At 37.1% G+C, this 21,648-nt stretch overlaps 1 protein-coding gene across 1 annotated transcript in view; it reads left to right on the top strand.

Annotated features, from left to right (window-relative positions):
* The window catches only part of CNTN5 (contactin 5), a 720,133-nt gene that overhangs the window by 430,450 nt on the left and 268,035 nt on the right, over positions 1–21,648 (top strand). Inside the window, exon 8 of the mRNA XM_036427705.2 lies at positions 15,465–15,567. Within this exon, the coding sequence (XP_036283598.1) occupies positions 15,465–15,567 (103 nt within the window). The remainder of the gene's footprint in view (positions 1–15,464; positions 15,568–21,648) is intronic.

The raw sequence follows: 21,648 nt of genomic DNA on the forward strand, positions 1-21,648 counted from the left end.
GGCCTCTAGTTATATATAAAACAGAGATTAGTGTATGACCTGAAATGTCAAATAGGCTTCTAATTGTAATTTTAGGTTTTAATTTATCTCTGAAACTTCAGAAATCTAATGAAAAGGTGACAAAAATAAGAGGGGGGTGGTTTGCAACCTACAAAGACCATTCACAAATCTAATAACCAGCAATATTTGAAAAATGATAAAATTCAAAGAAAGAAGACCTTAAAAATTATATTTGCATATGTCATTAACTTGCTTATTTCCTAAAACCTTATTTTACTAAACCTACCTAAGCTTGTGGAACAGGTAGATTTGTCTAGCTAGGGTTGCTCCTGAAACACTCTTTAACTTCAAATGAGAAGTAAAGAAAAATGTGTATACAAACCAATCTAAGATAGTAGATCAAAATATTAATTGAAAATTGAAATCAAATATTCAGTGAGATAAACTTATGAATAATGGTGGAATCCAGGCTGACCCAAACACTGTCATGCAGCTAGATAGCAGTTAATTTGTGTTCAGGCACTGCAGGTACAATGAATAAACTTTATGGATTGCTAGAAGCCACAAAGAAGAATACAGAGAAATAAACAAAATTATATAATCAATGACATAGGCACTAAAATAATGATGTCAACTTGGAAAATAAAGAATAGGGTAAAATTGCCTTAGCTGGTTTTGTTCAGTGGATAACAGTGTCATACCATGAACTGAAGGATCCTGGGTTTGATTCCAGTCAAGGGCACATACCTGATTGCAGGCTCAATCTCCAGCCTCAGTAGGGATGCATGCAGGAGGCAACCAAACTATGTGTGTCTCTCACATCGATTTTCTCTCTGTGTGTCTTTCCTCCTCCCTTCCACTTTCTCTAAAAATTGATGGTGAAGATTAACAAATAAAAAATAAATAAAAGGATAGAGTAAAATTAGTTCACCTAAAATGCGGAGGTGAAATTTGAGTATGATTTTGAAAGTTGAATGGTAGTTTATATTTAAAAAAAAACGTTCAAGGAATTACAGAGAGATGCAAAAGCATATGGTTATAAATATTGTGTGGCTACAGTGTGAGATTTATAAGGAGTTGAGTCAGTAAATATGACTACCTACTGGGTAAGTTTCAGGTTATGAAAGGCTTTGAAAGCAATGTTAAGGAATTCCAATTTTATTTTCAAAACTATTGAGTAAACAGTCCTGTAAGTAGGAAATTAGGATTAAAAGTTTCATTATTGTTGTTTGTTTCCCTTTTTTAATTTAATTTTTCAATTACAGTTTATATGTAATATTATTTTGTATTAGTTTCTGGTGTACAGCATAGTGATTAGACAATCATATACTTCATGATGTGATCCCCCAGATAGTTCAACTACCTTTTGGCACCATACATAGCTTTATTGTTTGTTTATTTGCTTTTTGCTTGCCTATGTTCAGGACAATAACTCTAATATTAGAAGGAGAGACCAATAGATTAAAATGTTGATCTGGAATATGTTTTTAAATAGCTCTATTCTTCAATTAACTAATGAAAGCCAAATGCATATGATATAGGAAAATCCAGATTTCTTTTTAACAAGCAGATGGAGTAATGAGTTAAAACAGTACAAAAAGATGAATTTGCTTATGACAATGTGGAATTCCAAAGGACAAGTTAAGAGACATCAGAAAGAAAGTTATTCTCAAGGAGAATTAGGAGTAGGATTGGACTAGATAGGAGAGTTCAGATTTGATAATGATGGTTTGACCAGTAAGGTAATTAGAATAGCTATACATAAATAGCTATAAAATAAGGGAGAACATAATTAAGATCATTATGAGTAATACATCATGGTAATTTAGGAGTAAGTGACAAGATTTATTGCTGAAGGGATTACAGAGATTTTTGTTTTTTCTCCTGCTTCATCTTCTTCATTTTTAATATAATTTGAAGTAAAGTTTATTGGTAAACTAAATTTTAGTGTGCATAGTAATGTAATTTTAAATAAAAACCAACAGCATGTGCAAAGGCTAATGGCCAGTTGAGGATAAAGTGTACTTTGGAAATAGCAAGCATTTAATTACATAGAATACTGGATGCATGAAGGGGAAGAGAGAGAAGTAAATTTGAAAAGATAATTTAGGTCTAGAATGCTGAAATCTTTGAGGGGAAAACTGAGAAATATAGATATTAGTAAATAAAGAGACCCTCAGCATGCATTTCAGCAGTTTCAGTCAACTCTCTTTGAATAATCTTTCATGTCCCTAGTTCGGTCTTCCCCATGTAGAGATGGTATTCTGTCTTGGTGACATACATATTTATATCAACGATCTATTCCATGTCCTGACCTCCCAGTTTCTTGACCTCCTTGCTTCTCATGAAATTGTACTCCATCTCACCTTAATTACCCTTTCATTACATATGTAAAAGCCTGAATTTTGCCGTCACCAATTATTCTGCCTTTATCAAAATCTTAAAAGTGAGATTTTGATAAAACAATTTAAAAACAACTTTCTGCCACAGGCTCCTTCCTATCTAAATAATGTCCAGCACTTTCCACTCAATTCTTCCACCTCTCAGACTCCCAATTCCTTTCGTCAATCCACTATGTCACTATTCTTCACACCCTCATGTCCTCAAGTACCTTCCTTTTCTAGCTTAGATTTCCTAGTAGCCCAATATAAATATTTTCTGTGTACAGTATCAACCCCGTACCTCCCCAATTTCTCTGTCATATTCTACTCACTTGGCAGATCTCTAATCACAACCTCAGCCATTGTTCCATTCACTTCATGGTTGTATCTATGAGGCTAACTGGATAAGTGCACACACACACACACACACACACACACACACTCACATACACACACACAATTTTGAACACAGATTTTGTCTTAAATTTATGATCTCATTTATTCTTCTAAGAACAAATATTACAGTTTAAATTTATCACAGATGTATATTCCCTTGCCTTTAAACATGCCTAATGAACTCTTCTTGACCTTTCTGTGCACTGTATCCCATGCCTTCTTACCTAAGGACTTTCCTTCTGCAGCTGTCTCTTCCCTCTCCCCCATCACTTGCTCTCTTCATACTGAATGATTTTCATCAGTAAGTATATAAAAAATTTTATCACTTAAAACTAATCCTTTCTTGATTTCAGCATCCACCTCCAGCTCATATCTAATTTTCTCTGCTCTCCTTTATAGCAAAACTTCTCCCAAAAGTTGTCTAAACTCTATCTTGAATTTCTTTTCTATTTTTTTATATCTAATCCTAGGAGGCTTTAATGACCACTACTCCTGCCACCAGCGATCTCCACATTGCCAAAACTAATGAGCTGGATGAAAGGGAACCCAAATTAAATAATGACAATCAGAAGAGAAGGAAAAGACTAGATGAGAAAAAATTTATAAAAAACAAATTAACAGAGCTTAACTATTGATTATAGAGAAATGGTGATTTTTTTCACTTTATTCATTAAAAATGTTTTATTCTCATCTGAGCAATAACTTAAAAACAAAATACAAAATTTTATAATTCCATATTAGAAGAATACTTTCAATTTTTCTCAAAATGAATAAATAATACAAGCATTAAAATGCATAAAAATCAAATATTCTCAACTATGTCAGCTATCACACATCTTCTACATAGATGATGACAAATAGATCTATGAATTCAGTTATCCAATATTCTTGAACACTGATTTTGTACTAGGTACTCTTTGAAGATACAAGGGAACAAAACAATGTGGACTTTTTTCTAATTTACCTTATGGATTAGAAGAGAAAACAGATATTAACAAAGGAATGGATGTGTAATCAGATTGAGGAATCAATTATAATTGTAATTAGTTTTTTTTTTAAAGAAACAGTAATATAATATATAAAGAAAGATAATAATAAACATATAGAAACAGAGTGTTATGTGTACACATATAGTATAGTATAGTGGAGTCTTTCTGCCTGGCCTGCAGGGATTAGGCCAAATCTGTACACAGGGCCTTCAACATCACTCAAGGGGTCCTGAATTGCGAGAGGGTGCAAGCCAGGCAGAGGGACCCCATCAGGCTGGGGAGGGAACGCAGGAGAGCTCCAGGGGCATGTCTGGCTATCTCAGCCAGTCCCAATTGGCCAGACCCCAGCAGCAAGTTAATTACCGGTCAGAGCGTCCCTTGTGGTCAGTGTGCATCATAGCAACTGGCCAAAAGGTCAATTGATCAAAGAGAGATCATTAGCATATTAGGGTTTTATATATAGATACCAAATATTATATATATAAAATAATAGAAAAACAAATTTGAGAGAGAGAAAAAGAGAGAGAGAGGAACAGAAAAGAGACAGAGACCAAGATTAACCTGGTTGGGTGGGGTGGGACAGGAAAGAATTTTCTAAGAAAATGATATTTAAAGTAGAACTTAGTTGCCCACAAAATTGGAAATGCCTATGGGAACTTTTCCTGGAGAGCAAATAGGACAATGAGGGGGCATTGACTTCATAATTAGTATATTCCTGTGTTTGAACCCCTTACCTGTCATTTAATAACAGTGATGTTCAGGAGATTATTTAACATTTTCAATACTCAGTTTCCTTTTATTTAAGACAGGGATAATAGCCTCTACCTTGCTGTATTTGTAGGATTTAAATGCCAACTTAGTCACATACACTTAACCTAGCACCAGGTTTGTAGCAGATGTTGAGCCAATGTTTATTCTCCCTCTTTACATCCAGAGTCTTTAATGCACAAAGCCCTGCCATGAGGCTGTGATCATTGACATTCCCCCTCTGGAAATATGTATCTTTTGAACCATATCATCCATAGAGCTTTTGAAATCAGTAAGAGTTTGTAAAATAAAACATGTGAATTGTTTACAGAGCCTGATATGTTTAGTATTTCAAATGTGAGTGCTAACAGCGGGAATGCTGGCATAGCAATGACAAGACTGGAGTGAGAACGCAATCTGTGCCTATTAAAGTGTAAAAATAAACTTTTAACAATGGTTTGTAACAACCCATTTGTCACGTTTTCTCCAAGAGTATGCAACCAGGCAGCTGGTCAACTGAGCTGATGATTAATTTCTCCAGGGTATTTTAATTCCCTTGTCTTCTTAGTGATTACAGTATGAACAGAGATGGCTGTGGATGGGAAACTTTTCTGGAAGGAACAATCTCTCTAGAGAATATTAAAAATTTAGAAATAAAAGGCAACATGAGTAAGCAGTCTAGGTGGTTTCCAAAAGCAGAAATTTATTCAAGTAAACTGAAATAAGAGACTTTTGTTTCAGGAAACACATGACGTGATATGAGAAAGAAGATATTAGAGAAATCCAAGATTAGGATCTAAAATAAGGCATGACTTTGTGGGAACGGAGACCAGAAGGTAGTTCTAGGAATCTTAGCAACAAGAGTAATATGGCTATTCCATTTCTTCCCCAGTAACGTGACTCAGTATTACACACAATGTTTCTTCTCCCCAATAGGCTTAGTCTTATGCACTGATTCTAATATACTCTTCCTATCTTCCACATGGTGTGTGTGTGCCTGTGCGCGCGCGTGTGTGTGTGTGTGTGTGTGTGTGAAGAAACTGCTTCCTCATAACTTAGGTTTACCCTGCCTCACCTTTATCAGGATTTCATGTCTCACTATATGCTTTTAGTTTCTAATAGAAAGGACTGTGGATCTAGCAATTGATGATTAATGTGTTCAATGCAGTGAGGAAAGTTCACCATATTCTACAGCATCTTACTTTCTCTTTTTAATGAACAAAGAATGATTTAGAGATCTCCTAAGCATGTAATTATTGAATTGAGCATTAATATATAATTCAGAACCATTATAATTTTATTTAATTTCTTTTTCAGTTAGTATACTTGTTTTCCATTACTAAGCCCAAATTAGCTTTCAAAGAAGTATCTTTGGCTGTAGAAATGAGGACCCTGATTCATTTAATAGCTGATCTTTTGTTATACTTACATGGGTCTTGAGGACAACTTAAGTCAAAGTACCAAACATTTAACAGTTACCAAATTTCCCTCTCTCTCTCTTTTTTTTAATCATATTATAAATGCAGACATATAGAGGGACAGACAGACAGACAGATAAGCACACATACACTTCATAAAGTCAAAGAAAAGTTGAGTTTAAAAAAATCACCCATTTTAAATGAGTTTTCAATACTGTCATGTGTCACTTGACAAGACTATGTTCTGAATGAAATATGTCATTAAGTGATTTTATCCTTATGTGAACACTAGAAGCCTGATGCACAAAACTCATGCACAGTAGGGTCTCTAGGCCTAGCCAGTGATCTGTGGGGTGACAGGCAGGGCGATCCGGGGAGGGGGTAACTGGCACCTGCCTTGGCTGGCCTGACACTGCCCACTCACCATCGCCGCCCTTGCCACTGCTGCTAGTCGGGGCCTGTGAGCTGGGGGCAGCTCCTGCATTGAGTATCTGCCCCCTGGTGGTCAGTGAGAGTCATAGCAACTGGTCGTTCTGCTGGTCATTCTGCCATTGGTAGATTTGCATATTATGCTTTTATTATATAGGACTTGAGGCCCAATGCATGAAATTCATGCAAGGGGCTTGGTCCTCACAGCCATGGCGGCTTGCCTCAGCCATCTCAGCCCCTGCTTCATCCGGAAAGATGTCTGGTCTAATTAGCATATTATGCTTTTATTATTAGCGATCATAGAGTATACTTAAACAAACTGTTATGTTATAGCCTACTATACATCTAGGCTATATGTCGTTTTGCATGTAACTGTGCAAAACAACATGAGATTAAATTAAGCACAAGAGAAAATGATCAAGAGAGGAGGTAATGAAGGTGCACGAGGCTACTGGAAGTGTAAATTAGCACACTGTTTTATAGCAAACTGTCTTTTTAAGTGGAAAGAGTACACTTTAAGATAACAATGAATTGTTGTATAGTAAATACATGAAGCATAAATATAGTTATTTATTCTCATTATCAAGTATTATGCACCACACATAATTGTGTATGCTATACTTTTATGCAAGTGGAATAGCAGTAAGTTTTGGTTATACCAGCATCATCACAAACATGGGCAATGTGTTGTGCTATAACATTACAATGGCTGATGCCACTAGATGATAGGAATTTTTCAGTTCCATGGTAGTCTTACTAGAGACCCAGTGCATGAAATTCGTGCATGGTGAAGGGGGTGGGTGTCCCCTCAGCCCAGCCTGAGCCCTCTCACAGGCTGGGACCCCTCAGTGAATGTCTGACTGCCTGCTTAGGCCTGCTCCTATGGGAAATGGGCCTAAGCCAGCAATCAGACATCCATCTCGCAAATGTCGCTGAGCCTTTTAAATATATACTAGAGGTCTGGTGCACAAAATTCATGTATGGGAGGGGGTGTCTCTCAGCCCAGCCTGCACCTCCTCCAATCTGGGACCCTTTGAGGGATGTCTGACTGCCCGTTTAGGCCTGATCCCACAATCCAGGACTGCTGGCTCCCAACTGCTCACCTGTCTGCCTGATTGCCCCTAACTGCCCTTCTGTGCCAGCCTGGTACCCCAAATTGACCTCTCCTGCAATTCTGGTCCCCCCTCCCCAAACTGCCCTGCACTGCAGGCCTTGTCCCTCCCAACTGCCCTCCTCTAAAGGCCTGACCCCCTCTGACTACCCTCCCCTAAAGACCTGGTCACTCCCAACTGTCCTCCCCTGCAGGCCTGGTCAGCCCCAACTGACTTCCCCTATAGGCCTGATCTCCCCCAACTGCTCTCCCTTGGAGGCCTGGTCCCTCCCAAGAGCCCTCCCCTGCCAGCCATCTTGTGTCCACATGGGGGCATTCATCTTTGACCACATGGGGGCAGCCATCTTGTGTGTTGGAGTGATGATCAATTTGCATATTATCTCTTTATTATATGGGAGGATAGATGGGATCACTGATGCACATGGGTCTGTCATTGACCAAAACATCATTATGCAGCACATGACCAGAATGGACTTACTGTAAAACTGTGTTAGGTTATGTCGATATACTTATAGAGAAGCTTCTACAGTTTTATTTGTGAATAGGTATTTATGAAAAACGGCAAACACTTAAAAAAAAACAAACAAAAAAAAAAACACTTTCCAACATACATATTTAAAGTTAATATTTGACTATTATCAAAATTTTCAAGTTTGTCCTATGTAGTTGTCTTAATACTGGAGAGCTTGCATGTCTGTTCATGAAAAATTATAGTTGCTTTCTTTAGTATTTATTTTTATAAGTTTTTTTCCCAAGTTATTCATACACATGAAGTGATCCCTCATATGATGGGAGAGAGGTATATTTCCCTAAATCTCGGTGACAAGAATATGAAAAGAAAATATGTCTTAAATTCAGTAATCAGAGGAGAGCAAGCACAGTGGGAGGCAGCCCATTGATCAATTTATTCTTGGTGCTCGGGAATGGGGAAAAATATCTACTGGTTTCTCTGAATTTCAGAATATATATAACAGTGATGAAAAACATCTCCTAATAATAAACCTCTCTAGTTTTTCTCAGTCTCCTTAGATAAATAATACTCATAAAGGTGCATTTATTTGAAGAAGATAACACAATTCATTTATTTCTTCTTGTCAGGAGATCCTTCAATCCCTGTATTTACATAAAAACAACTCACCTTAAGAAACTTTGACTTATGTAGGCTTGTTAAATTGCTACCTACTAGTGGCTCATTAGGGAACTAAAAAGAAGGCTTTTAAATACTTTCCCAAAGACTATAGCTTTTATTTGGAAACAGTAAGGAGGGGTATATTAATGCATATATATGCTCTAACATAATATTAGATTTCTAAATCCTTAATTACATTCATTTTCTTATTTTACATGAGAAGACAGATCCATAGAGGTTCTGTGAGTGCCTCAGTGTTTCAACAAGCCAGAGCTAGAAGTCAGATTTGCATCATTTATCTATGAATCACAGGTTAATATTTAATGTGTCCTAAAAGGATGAGTACAGTGACATATCTCACAAATAGCACAATATCTGTGGGCATAATGTGAACTATTTAGTCATTATTATTATCAACATTTGTTATTACTCATCTGAGCTTTCATTTCCTTACCAGGGGGCTTACATAGAACAATACATGTATTTTATACTCAGATTTTTAAAGACAATAAAAAAAATTACAAATGAAACATATACTGAAACTCAAGTACTATGAAGTAAAAGCTCTGATATCACATATATTTCTGGTGAAATAAAAGAAAATTCCTAAAACATTTTATCAAATAATCTTAATACATTTTAATGTGAAAATCATCTACACTAATAAAAGAGTAAGATGCAAATTGACTGTGCCTTCACTGCGCCCACCAGCCTATCAGGAATGAATATGCAGATTAACACAACAAAGATGGTGGTTTAATTTGCATCCTCAGGTGCTGAGCTGCTGAGGGTTTCTGCACAGCCCCAGCTGCTCCAGGCCTCTGGGCAGCATGGGAAGGTGGAAAGGAAGCTCCGGGCCAGAGCAAAAAGGCTACTCCGACCAGAGCACTGGTGGTACTGGCAGCCAGGGGAAGGAAGGCCTGTTCTTGCACGAATCGGTGTGCATCAGGCCTCTAGTATAATATACAAACAATAGTTCATTTCTTATGTCCTTCATTTTGATGCTTATCCTAGGTACATCTTTATTACATTTATTTTGTTCAATTTACCAATATTTAATCATTGATAAGTGTAATCATTATCACTTATCAGTGATCAATCCAGGTGCTATCATTAAATAAAATCAGATGCCTATTGATTGTAGAAATTATTTTTCCAAATGAGTGCTCATGAGGCTTTATCAATCCACTGCTAAGGTCTCTTGATAAGTGAATAAGAAAATACAATATTCCTAGTTATTATTTATTATCTAGCTCCTAGTTATATTTAAAATTTCTCTCTCACAAATACCTCATGCACCATGCAATAAAATGAACATTTCTGATAAAATTCTGTGGAATCACACTTCCATATCTTTACTGACATGGTCCCTTCCCTCTGAAAATCACTGATTCTCCACCATCATGTCCTTAATCCAAGTCCTATGTCACATTTTAAATCAATCCCTCCATTTTCCTCAATTTTCCTAATCAATAATCTTTCCTTCTCAACTCCCATAATAATTTATCTGTAGTTTTCTAATTTCATTTATCCTTTCGTATTACCTTTTATAATTTGCATTCTCTATTAAAAGGTGTGATGTTTAAAAATAGGAAAAATCATATATATATTGGTGTGTACTGACCCCTATCCGACCACCACTCAATCTTGTCCTTTGTCTAAACTAGAATATGACAGATTCAGAATCCGGATAGGTTATGAGATAGAACCTGATATTGGGCCACCACTGGTTATCCTGAGCTCAATGAGGTATGACCGAGAACTCTTTGAGTTGAAGCTGAGAAACCCAACTTGAAATAATTTAAGCAAAATAGGAAAGTCACCTTATTTTACTGAGAGGAAGGCAAGAAATTAAATCCTAGGTAGAACTGACATACTGCCAGTATTCTCTTTTTTATCTCTCCTGTATCTGCATTGGCTTAATTCTATCTAAATTGCAGATTAACTCTTTACACTTATGGAAGTTCAGTGATTCTCAGATATGCAGGCTCTTTTTTTCCTTTCTTTCTTTCTTTCTTTCTTTCTTTCTTTCTTTCTTTCTTTCTTTCTTTCTTTCTTTCTTTCTTTCTTTCTTTCTTTCTTTCTTTCTTTCTTTCTTTCTTTTTTTGCCACCAAGGAGGAACTGAACTTGGAATCCCTGGTCTCCTGTTCAAAAATCTCAGCCTTTCCCTGGCTGGTGTTTCTCAGTGGCTAGAGATCAACCTGTGCACTTAAGGGTTGTGGGTTTGATTCCAGGTCAAGGGCACATACCTGGGTTGCAGGTTTGATCCCTGCCCCAGCTGGGGAATGTATGGGAGCCAATCAATCCATGTGTCTCTTACAGTGGCGTTCTCTCTCTCTCTTTCTCTCTCCCTCTCTCTCTCTCCCCTCTTCTTCCCTCCCTTCATTCCTTCCACTCTCTCTAAAAGTCAATGGAAAAAATATCCTCAGATGAGGATTAAGGAAAATAAAGTAAAATAAAATAATAACAATAATGATAATTCCAGCTTAAGTTGTCCATCCATGAATTAAACATTATGTTCAGGACAAGGGTTTAATATAGCCAAGTGTGAGCTGATACCCATAATAGGTGAATAACTACACCCAGGAAGGCAGAATTTATAGGAAGATAATGGCTTCTATTCAAGTCACATGGTTAGAAAAGATAGAAGAAATATTTTCCATAGAAACACTGAAAATATCATTCTATTCTTGGAAGACAAGAAACATGTTGAATACCATTGGTAAAGATGTTGAAAACAAAAATGTAAAAATCCATTATTTGGATATAAGATCAACCAAACCTTTTTAACTTGTGAACTAAATCAAATGTTTAAGTTCTATTAGACATCAATGCTTGGCCCTGGAAATGAATATTACTATGAGTACCAGGCAGAAATATAATTAGAAATACTTGAGTGCTAACCGATGGACACTGACCGATCGATTAGAACTGATCTTCAAACAATCAGAAAAAAATTCCCAGCTCTGGCATGAGTGCCAGGACATGCAAGTTGAATATAATTTGCCTGTTAAGACAAGCCACCAATGGATACAATATGATTATAGACTCTCTGCATGTTCTTTATTCCCCAGGTGTTTTATTTAGTACTCAAGCCCTAAAGACGACAGGTAACATGATAAAAATAAGAGTCAATGTTCATCCAACACTGAATTTCTTCAATGTACATAAAATTATCTAGAGAAATGATTGAAATGTAGAGTCCGTAGCCCTATCTTCAAAGATTATTTATCAATAAGTTCAGAATTAAACCCTAAAGCCTAGAATTTTAGTAAGGCTTCCAGACTTTTCTGATGTCATTGGCTCTCTGTTCTACAACACACTTGGAGAAACACTGCTCTAAATTGCATTCCACTTACGGAAAAGCATCCGAGCTATTTGTAAGTAATTGGAATAAATAAAAAAGTCAACAACCATGAAGACATAGAAGGATGGTAATGAACTCTCAGCTGGAAGGCTTCTGTTTATTAGGGATTAGGGTAATTTGGGGCCATCTTCCAATGCACATGTAATTCCGAAGTAGGGCAGTCAACTAAGCCAAAAGGGACATGTATGAGGAAAAGATGAGAACACAACTTAGTGTATCTTCAGCATATTTAGCTTAATATAAGGGACTATCAAAAAGTCAATAATACATTGACTGAAGGGATAATCTTAGTAATGTGATCTTTGAATATATATTGTATAAGATTTTCTTACCTGTCCTCATCAAACCCTACCCACCCAACAAGAGACATTACAGCTGGCTGCATATGACTTGAGTTGTTGAAAATAGAAACTGAAATGAAACAAGCAGTGAAGGCAGACAATCAGTGATTGATGTAGTACATGTGATATGCCTGGACTGTTATACTCTGTGATTGATGTTCCCCAACAGAGTGATATCAAGAAAACATTTGAAGACTTAAGGTCAGAAGATTCCCATTTTTGCTCTGTTTCCACCAACAGCTTTCTTTAGAACCTTGTGCCACTTACTAGTGCTTGACCCCTTTGACTCTTACCTCTCTCATCTTTAAAAGAAAGAGGGTAAATTAAACTGAGAAAAACCTTTAGTCATAACACAATTATCCCATGAAGCATAAAGCAAAATTTAATTCCGGAATGTAATCAATTGTTAAAGAGCATAACATACTTAAAAAGCTTTCTCATCTGTCCTTTTAGCACTATCAGAGTAAAATTTAAAAGATCCAGCTATTTCTTACAGTACAGCTCAGATTAGGTAATATAATTGGAAGCCTTTTATTCAAACCTTTTAACTTTATTTTTGATATCTAGTTTAGATATTAGCAAACCTCTTGGGCCCTAAAGTGAGGCCGAACCATCTCTTTGGTCATATGGGATCACTTAAGGAACATGAGAAAGCCCAACTTGGATAAAAGTACTTCTCAAATACCACCAGGAGTGCCCATTCTCTGAGTCATTTTTAAGGATTAAAGCAATAAAAGATCACCTTTGCAATCACAAATATTATCTAGAAGAGAAGAGAGAATATTTGGGCCTGGCTCCTATTAGCCAAAAATATCAGTAGTATCTTGGGATTTTTCAGAGTTGGATCGAGGTTCTGAAGGGCCTGACACGTTGTACAATTCTGGGACCTGCTTTAGGAAAAGGGTTTGTTTTTAAATGTACTAATATAAAAGTCAGTTCTAAAGGGAATTTATACTTAGGATAGAAAAAAAAATTACTGGAGTTTTGGAAATTCAGGTCTCTTTCTCTTAAGACCTCTTTAGACACTTATTAGAAATAATTATAAAGAATCATCTTCTAAATTCATCCTGATGTTCACTGTCCTTCTACAGCACTCTACAACTCTCAGGGACGGCCAGCACTCATAGGAACTCATGCAAATAGCATTGGATTTAATAAGCTTAATAAGTATCATGTCTTATTAATCATCAGCTTAACAGGTGGACAAGGAACAAGAACACTACAGAATCAATTTTGGGAGAGAATGGAGAGCTCGGAAGCTGACATTAGGGACTCCTTCAGGTGGGCCATCAGAGGTAGGGCTTACAAGTATGAGGGCTTACCAGTAAGAGGGCAATAAAGATACACTTCTCAATATTGTGTGCACTCAGTCGGGTATCACTAAGCAAGCCAAATCCTGATATTTAGGGAGACATGGGGGGAGGAGGGAAGGCATGAGGAAATAAAAGAAAGGAAGTTAGAAAATGTGGGTGAACCAGTTTGGCTCAGTGGATAGAGCTTCGGCCTGTGGATTGAAAGATCCCAGGTTCCATTCTGGTCAAGGGCATGTACCTTGGTTAAGGACACATCCCCAGTGGGGGGTGTGCAGGAGGCAGCTGATTGATGTTTCTCTCTCATTGATGTTTCTAACTATCACTCTCTCTTCCTCTCTGTAAAAAATCAATAAAATATATTTTTTTTAAAAGGGGAAAAAAGCTTGAGAGAGAGAGAGAGAGAGAGAAGAGGTGCTTCACCATCTGTTTTGAGTGATGGAACAGTGCTAATCACTGAGCTCACCTACTGTATACCAGGCTCTTGCTGTGCAGTGAACATGAGACTAAGAAGAAAGCAAGGGAGTTAGCCTGTTAGAACAAGACAGGACATTATATTAATTAGAGTTTAAAAAAGTGAACCAAGTCTGGAAGCCCAATCTCTTTCATAAAAATATCACTGATATTTTTTCTTTATGATTGCTTTACAAAAATCTAGCAAAGATAATCTCTGTGTCTTTCTCCACCTAAAGCTGTCCACACATGCAAAAATAAAAAATAAAAAAATAAAGTTGTTCAAGTCTTCCTTCAGGATGCATCTCAAAATCAATAATAAAGAAGTAATTAACACATGAATATTTTCTTTGTCAAAGGTAACTTTTTCTCCCTTTGCATGTCCAGTGCATCTTGCCTGTATATCTTATAGCATTTTATTTTACTCTATCCCAGTCTCTTCCTCTCCTCGCCTCTCTCGCCCCGCCTCCACACACACAGGAAGTTACACACACTGCTGTACATGCACCCACACCTATGTGTGCAAATATGCCCATAAACACAGACACCCATAAGCACAGATACTTGCTCCCCAGTGAAGCATCTGTGCTAAATCCAGATTCTACCATGTAACAATATTTTAGAGAAAAATTGATTTTCCTATTTCTAGTGGTTTTCTATACCTTTTTCTTCTTACAGTTTCATTTAAATTCTCTTCTCTCTTTTCCCCACTTACACAGATCCCAGCCATTCTTATAATCCACTCAAATGCACATAAAACCGTAAGGATACCTCATTCACAGCACTCATTCCTTTCTATGTTGCATGACACTTGTTTTGATATATAGCTCTTTTCCCATACTTGAGTGTGCTTTGTATGTGGTTTCTTTCTTTAAGAACATATTTGGTGAGTGCTTGAGAGCACAGTCCATGGGTGATTTATCTCTGTAATGCCCACAATGCCTAACAAAATGCTTGCATATTATAGATATTCAATAAATATATATTAGCTAATAAATAAGTGTTCACTAATTTGGCAATTATAAAGTTCTGGTACCTTTACTCATTTTTTTTTTAAATCAGCAATTATTTATCATAAGAAATGCTTGCTTGTAGTTATTTATTTACTTTGAATTGCAATTAGTACCTAAACTATTAGTCTTAATTTACACTTAAATAATTACTGTTTTAAAAAGTACCGAACATACATGCAATCCAATCCTTAAGGGAAGCCAGACATCATAATGACTGAATTTAAGTGAATTTTTCTTATTTTTCATGCTTCAAAAATGTAGCAGTCATCGAACAGAAGTTAAAAACCAAACCACAGTGCTGTTCAACGTAACCATCCCCAAGATCGAAAAGAAATTGTGACATTCATTTTATGCTTTAAGACTACGCTTTCTTTTCCAGGTGTGATGGGAGAATACGAGCCGAAAATTGAGGTCCATTTTCCTTTAACTGTTACAGCTGCTAAGGGGACCACTGTTAAGCTGGAGTGCTTTGCCCTCGGCAAGTAAGTCCATATTCTTCCATAATTAGACACGATTGTTTATTAGAACATGACATATTGTATTTTTGAATCCCTTATTTTGCTAGGTCTCACTTTCCCAGAAGCTCCTTGGTGGGAAGAAGTAACCAATTATAATTATCTTTCTAGCCATTTCCATGAACCTCAATGTATACATATTTGCTATTTTAACATAGAGAACATTTCTTTAATTTTTTTTAAAAGGAGCTTTAAATCTCTGCCAATGTGTCTTAAAATTTCAGTATTTTTTTCTGAAATTTTATTCAGCAATGATGTAAATATAAAAGATAAAAGAATAAGTTGCTATCTGTTCATCCCCGGTTTTGATAAGATATACTAAGCCATGAGTATAAAAACCACAAAGACAATAATTACAGTGAATCAACTGCTTACTTCTGCATCTCCTGAAATAATGATAATGTGATCGCACCAGCTGTCAATATGCACAACAAGTAATGATTCTCCAAATCAGAGAGATGATTCATATCACACTTTAATGCCTGCTATACTTAAGGTTTCTATTTTGGAGAGTTTAAATCCCGTGATATATAATTACTTGTCAATGATGTTTACAATATGAGTATTGGGTATAGAGGCAAGAGTGGAATTTTGATTGTATTTGATTAGAGTATAATGATTTATTTTTAACAGAGTGTTGTTGTTTGCTTTTTTTTTTTTTTTTATGGGTGATAAGCCCTCAGGGTTTATTCTAACTCTATAATTATAATTTGCATAATTGCATCTCTATCAGAGTTGCTAATCATTTAACTTTACTTGTGGTGAGCTATTCTTTACAGTGTGACTACAAAGTACATGGAGATAAAACATGTTATATAAATGTGCTTAAAGTGGGTTTCGTCTGTAAGTGAGGAAAATATTACTAAGTATGAGAAATGTATAATAGCTAGGAAAAGGACATTTAGGGCATGAACGTAGTAAACGCTATGTTTTTTTTAATATCAAGGCAGATTAAAATAACATCTGTGAAATTTACTTAATTCTGAGTAGAAACAGCATCACAGTAAACTAAAAACAAAATAAATCGTTGTGTGGTCATCCTTTTAAGTAAAAGATGCCTATAAATAGAAATATATTTCAAGAACTAAAAATTCATCAAGAAGATATTTGGGCAGATATCTGAGGAAGTCTTCTAAACACAAAGATATTAAATGCACATGGTTAAGTAGCACTTTAAAGGCCGTGGTGTGTGTGTTTTTCACCATTTGTTCATATTGTCATGTCAGAGTATGCTTGAAAATGTTCAGCGTTAGCAGCTAAATTCTCACAAATACAAAAATAATTTATTTTGGTTTGATGCCAAAGGTTTAGTATATCCTGCAGTTAAATAATTCTTAAATGCTTAGTATTTGCACTAAAGCCACAAACAAAGGGAGGTCATATTGTAAAACACATTAGAGAACTGGATTTATAGAGGGGGAAAAAAACAATATGGGAAATTTCCCCAGGCAGGCTTATTTAATAAGCTAGATGTGTTTGCTTTGGGAAGTATTGAAATATGCTTAAATGGATCATTAAAGTTCCCTTCATTCTAGGTAGGATTCAACAATTATGTTATTTTAATACTTTATTTTCTTCAACTTCTCCACTCCTTCTTTGCTATTTCTCCCCAAACCACCCCAAATAAACAAATAAAGGGAAGGTGGGCCTAGCCAGGTGGCTCATTTGACTGAAGTGTCATCCCATACACCAAAAGGTTTCAGGTTTGATTCCCAGTCGAGGCATATACTTAGGGTCAGGGTGCACATGGGAGGCAATCGATCAATCTCTCTCTCTCTCTCTCTCTCTCTCTCTCTCTCTCTCTCTCTCTCTCTCCCTCTCTTTCTTCCTCCTTCCCTTCCTCTATCTATAAAAATCAATAAAAAGCATATCTTAGGTGATGACTTAATAAAAAAGGGGAGGATAAAGAAGACACACAGCCCATCAAGGTCACTGTTGTACATTTGATATCTTTTCTGTGAAGTGTCACAATTATTACTTTTAAAAAATGTTATAAGAAACATCCATCCATCCCAACGTGAGCACAGCAATTTCAAATGAATACCTGGGTATCTGCTTAGTCCCCACAGCTCACCTTAGCTGCTTCCCACTTTAACAAGCATACGATTCTTTGGTGGCCTTTGTCCAAAAACTCTATTATTTGTCATTAAATATCAATGAGGACTCAGACTGATTCCCCCTTTGCTTTTACACATGGAGTGTTTCAACTCCTAGAGTTTCATAACCAAATCATGGCATAGAGCATATCAAGCTCTCTTCTCCCAAGGCTTCTGCACTGGCCGTTCCAGCGTGAAGAGTCTTCCATGTTCTTTCCATGCTGGCTCCTATCCTCTGGCCTCAACTTAAATGTCACCTTCTAAAGACACCATTGACAACTGTCTAACTCACACCCATTTTTCTCTCTAAGTAGTTGTATTTATTCTTTATAGCTCTCAATACAGTTTTAAATTATTTACTTTTATGTTTCTCCACTTTAAACATTTTTTTTTTAAATCTGTGTTAGTTATTCAGCTGGAAACTGGACCCAACTCCAATGGTCCAAAAGATTTTAGTAGAGGCATACGTTAAAGATCTGTTAGTGAGCAGGACTAAGAGGACCAAGGAAAGTAATTGAGACATTAGCAGGCTAGCAATAGCAGGAAGTAACTCTCACCCAGAATGAGCCAGTGGGAGAAGACAGTGCCATCAGAACCAGGGACAGCAGAATATATGGAGGGGGCCAGGGACCCCCAGCAGGAAGAAGCTGCAGACACTGCAGTCATAAAGAGATCACAGCCAAGGGAAGGGTCAGGAAATTCATATCCTGACTTCTTTTCTACATGCCTTCTGATCTCCTCTGGTTGAAGGCACCTGGAGCCAGCTTGGAAGCCAAAAGGTTACGGTTGGCAGTGCACACAAGGCAGAGAGAATGTGGGAGAAGAATGAACTCAGAAATACCGTGGCTGCCTAATCCATCATCTGTGTTATTACCAGATGATAGATCATAAGTAATAGATCCTCTATGGATAGAGCATTTTGACTAACTCCTATTCTCCCAAACAAATGTGCACTGCTCTCCTCTGAGCATCTCTGTCTCTTGGCCTCTTCTTGTTTCCTATTTATTTCTAAATGTACACTTATATTTTTAGCTGTGCCTTTTTCCTGACTAGTCTCACCTCATTCTAACAGTAACTCTCTTTTTTGCCCTACATTTTCTCCTTCTCTTTTGATTTTCTTCTCAAAGCTTATTATCAAATTCTAGTCATACTTAATATTTAACAACAATAAAAAAAAAAACAGAAACTTCTCTTTATCTATTGACCTTTAGGAAAGGATTGTTTGTTTGACTTGAGAGGTAGTATAAAGTTAAAAATGAATTCTTCATATTTAAATACTAGGATGAAGGACAGAGGGATCAATATATATCACAGAGAGGGATATTTAATGCAATAATGGTTTCAAGGACAGATAAGGAGGAGGTCATGAGCACATATTCTTGCTATCTCTACCTATGCCTCCTACCAGCCTTATGGGGGCAATTCAGCTTTCCTACCATTTTTCATCATGTCCTTCATCCAATCAAACGCCTTCCTAGGTACAGCCCCTCTCTCAAGGAAAAATCATTCATTCATTTATGCAAAGAAGTAAAAAAGCAGGAGGTGGGCTTTGTATAGATTAGGGGTGTCGAACTCAATCAGAGAAGGGGCCAAAATCTAAAATCCAGCCTAAATCGCGGGCCGAATGGTTTACTGAACAGTCATAAACTGTCATTGTGATGGAAACGCAGTGGAGTGCAGTGATGACAGCGCGGTGCGGGCCACATTGCAAGGCCTGGTGGGACGGATTTGGCCCGCGGGCCTTGTGTTTGACACATGTGGTATAGATCATCCTGTAAATGCATATGAGCTAAAGTATCTTTAAAAGAACCTACTGAAATGTGTCTGGCGGTTTTGAAAACCAACTATGTTCCAGGCAATGTACTAGTTTCCCTGCATTTTCATAGTCCCTGTTCTCAAAGAGATGCCATGTTGTCTTCGAACATTTTCTGGATGTAGCACCTCCATCTGGAGTCCAGTCTGAGGGCCCTAGTACATATTTCCATCTAATGGTTCTCTATATATATTGGAGGCAATTGAAAGTTGGTTTTAGTTATTACATTAGCAGAAGCACACACCCTGATCCAGGTGTCCTACATCTTCAACTTTTATTTCTGGAGGGATTTGCTGCTTGTCTTTTTTGTTCCAACTAATAAACTGGAGACTAAATGACAATAAGGGCAGATTTTCTTCGTCTTGAATTTTCCCTGACCCAGACCAATCAGAAATGTCTTTGGATTGCCAGAGTCACACTTTCAAGCTGTCAGAGTACTGCTCTGCTGCTCACAAAGATTTTTACTCCTCTAGAAAAATACATTTACTTCTAGATCTGTCCCTAAAATTTCTTATAATTTAGAGAATGTGAATGGATGCAGCCATAGTTGCACACATAATTTAAAATTATGACGCTGATACAGTTTCTGTATTCCTAAAGGAAAATAGCTGAAGCCAAATGATTTTAGGTCATAGAATTTTACTTTCTCTTAATATCACACAGGTTCACCAATCTGCCTAATCAGAAGTTAGGTAAAAAGTCGACAGGAAAGCTGCATGTTATAAGATTTCTTCTAAAGAAGCCTCTACTTAAATCTCAATTTAGCAAAAATCAAATGGTTTCTCTATAGGTTGCTACAGCAGAATACAACAAAACTATACTAAAACTAGAGACTTGGTGCATGAAATCCATGCACTTGGGGTTGGAGGTGGGGTTTCTCATCCTGGCCTGCACCCTCTTGCAGTCCAGGAGCCCTCTGGGGATGTCTGACTAACAGACATCCTTCACACTGCCTCGAAGGAGGGAAAGGTTCCTGTCACTGCCACTGTGTTCACCAGCCATGAGCCCTGCTTAGGGCTTTTGGCTGCGTGGTGTTCCTGCTGTGGGAGTGCACAGACCACCAGGGGGCAGCTTCTGCATTGAGTGTCTGCCCCCTGGTGGTCAGTGCTCATACAGCGACTGATCATTTGACCATTTGATCTATTTGCATATTAGCCTTTTATTATATAGGATTATTTTATAGGAATAAACTCCTTGATATGTCTCTGCAAACAGAATTATCAAGTATCGAGCACAGAACTTATGCATGGCGTGCCTGTGACATGTTATGTTTGGTATTAGTCAATTCTTCAAGGTATAATTTCCTCAGAAAAGTGGGAAGTGCTTAAAAAGGGCCCAGAGGGAAACAAAGGTGTATAAAGGCTTGAGAAATACAGCAAAGTATTAAAAGAAAAGGAGTGGGATTAATTACTTTGGGAAGAAAAGGCTGTTTTAGACATATGGAGGGTTATTACCAAGAGATTGCTCACAAGCTGTTCTCCAGTTTCAACAAAATGTAAAAGGGTGAAATTCCAACACTATAGCATTAAACTAGCAAGATTAGATTGGGTACAATGTAGAAGTTCTTGATGGAAAAAAACGATTGCAGGAAAAATGGGTTGTCAGCAGAGGCAATAACAAGTGTAGAAGCGCTTCCCTACACTGCCATAAGAATATAATCATATCAACTTGTCTCCTAATAATTCAGATGCACTATTTCCTGAAAGGAGAGAAAGGGTCTGAGTCAGGGATGGAAATGAAAATTAAAAATTATTTTTTTTTTGCTGACCACTCGCTCATCTACCCATTCAGGCTGCAAATGAAGAGCAGAAGGCTAGAGTCAGGCCAGCTTAATTAGCTGTGTTCTGCCAACTACATTATTACATAACATTTAAAAATGGTTGGTGGTATGCAGGGAGTGGAACATTCCGCCCAGGGACTTCCGTTAGGGAAGAGGAGGTGTCTGCTATTTCCCAAGTCTACTTTTAAACACCAGACACAGTGCTCTTGAAAGGAAATGAGAGAAAAGAGGCCAAAAGACAGTACAAGTATGTAAGCCCTTAAGGCTGCAATAAATATTTCAGTTTAATGGCTCTCTCTATATTGTAGGTAATTGAAAGTTGGTGATATGTTCAACTGGTTGGGCTAAGTTTTCAAGCC

The sequence above is a fragment of the Pipistrellus kuhlii genome, unplaced genomic scaffold, assembly GCF_014108245.1.
Source record: "Pipistrellus kuhlii isolate mPipKuh1 unplaced genomic scaffold, mPipKuh1.p scaffold_m20_p_9, whole genome shotgun sequence".
Classification (NCBI taxonomy): Eukaryota; Metazoa; Chordata; class Mammalia; order Chiroptera; family Vespertilionidae; genus Pipistrellus; species Pipistrellus kuhlii.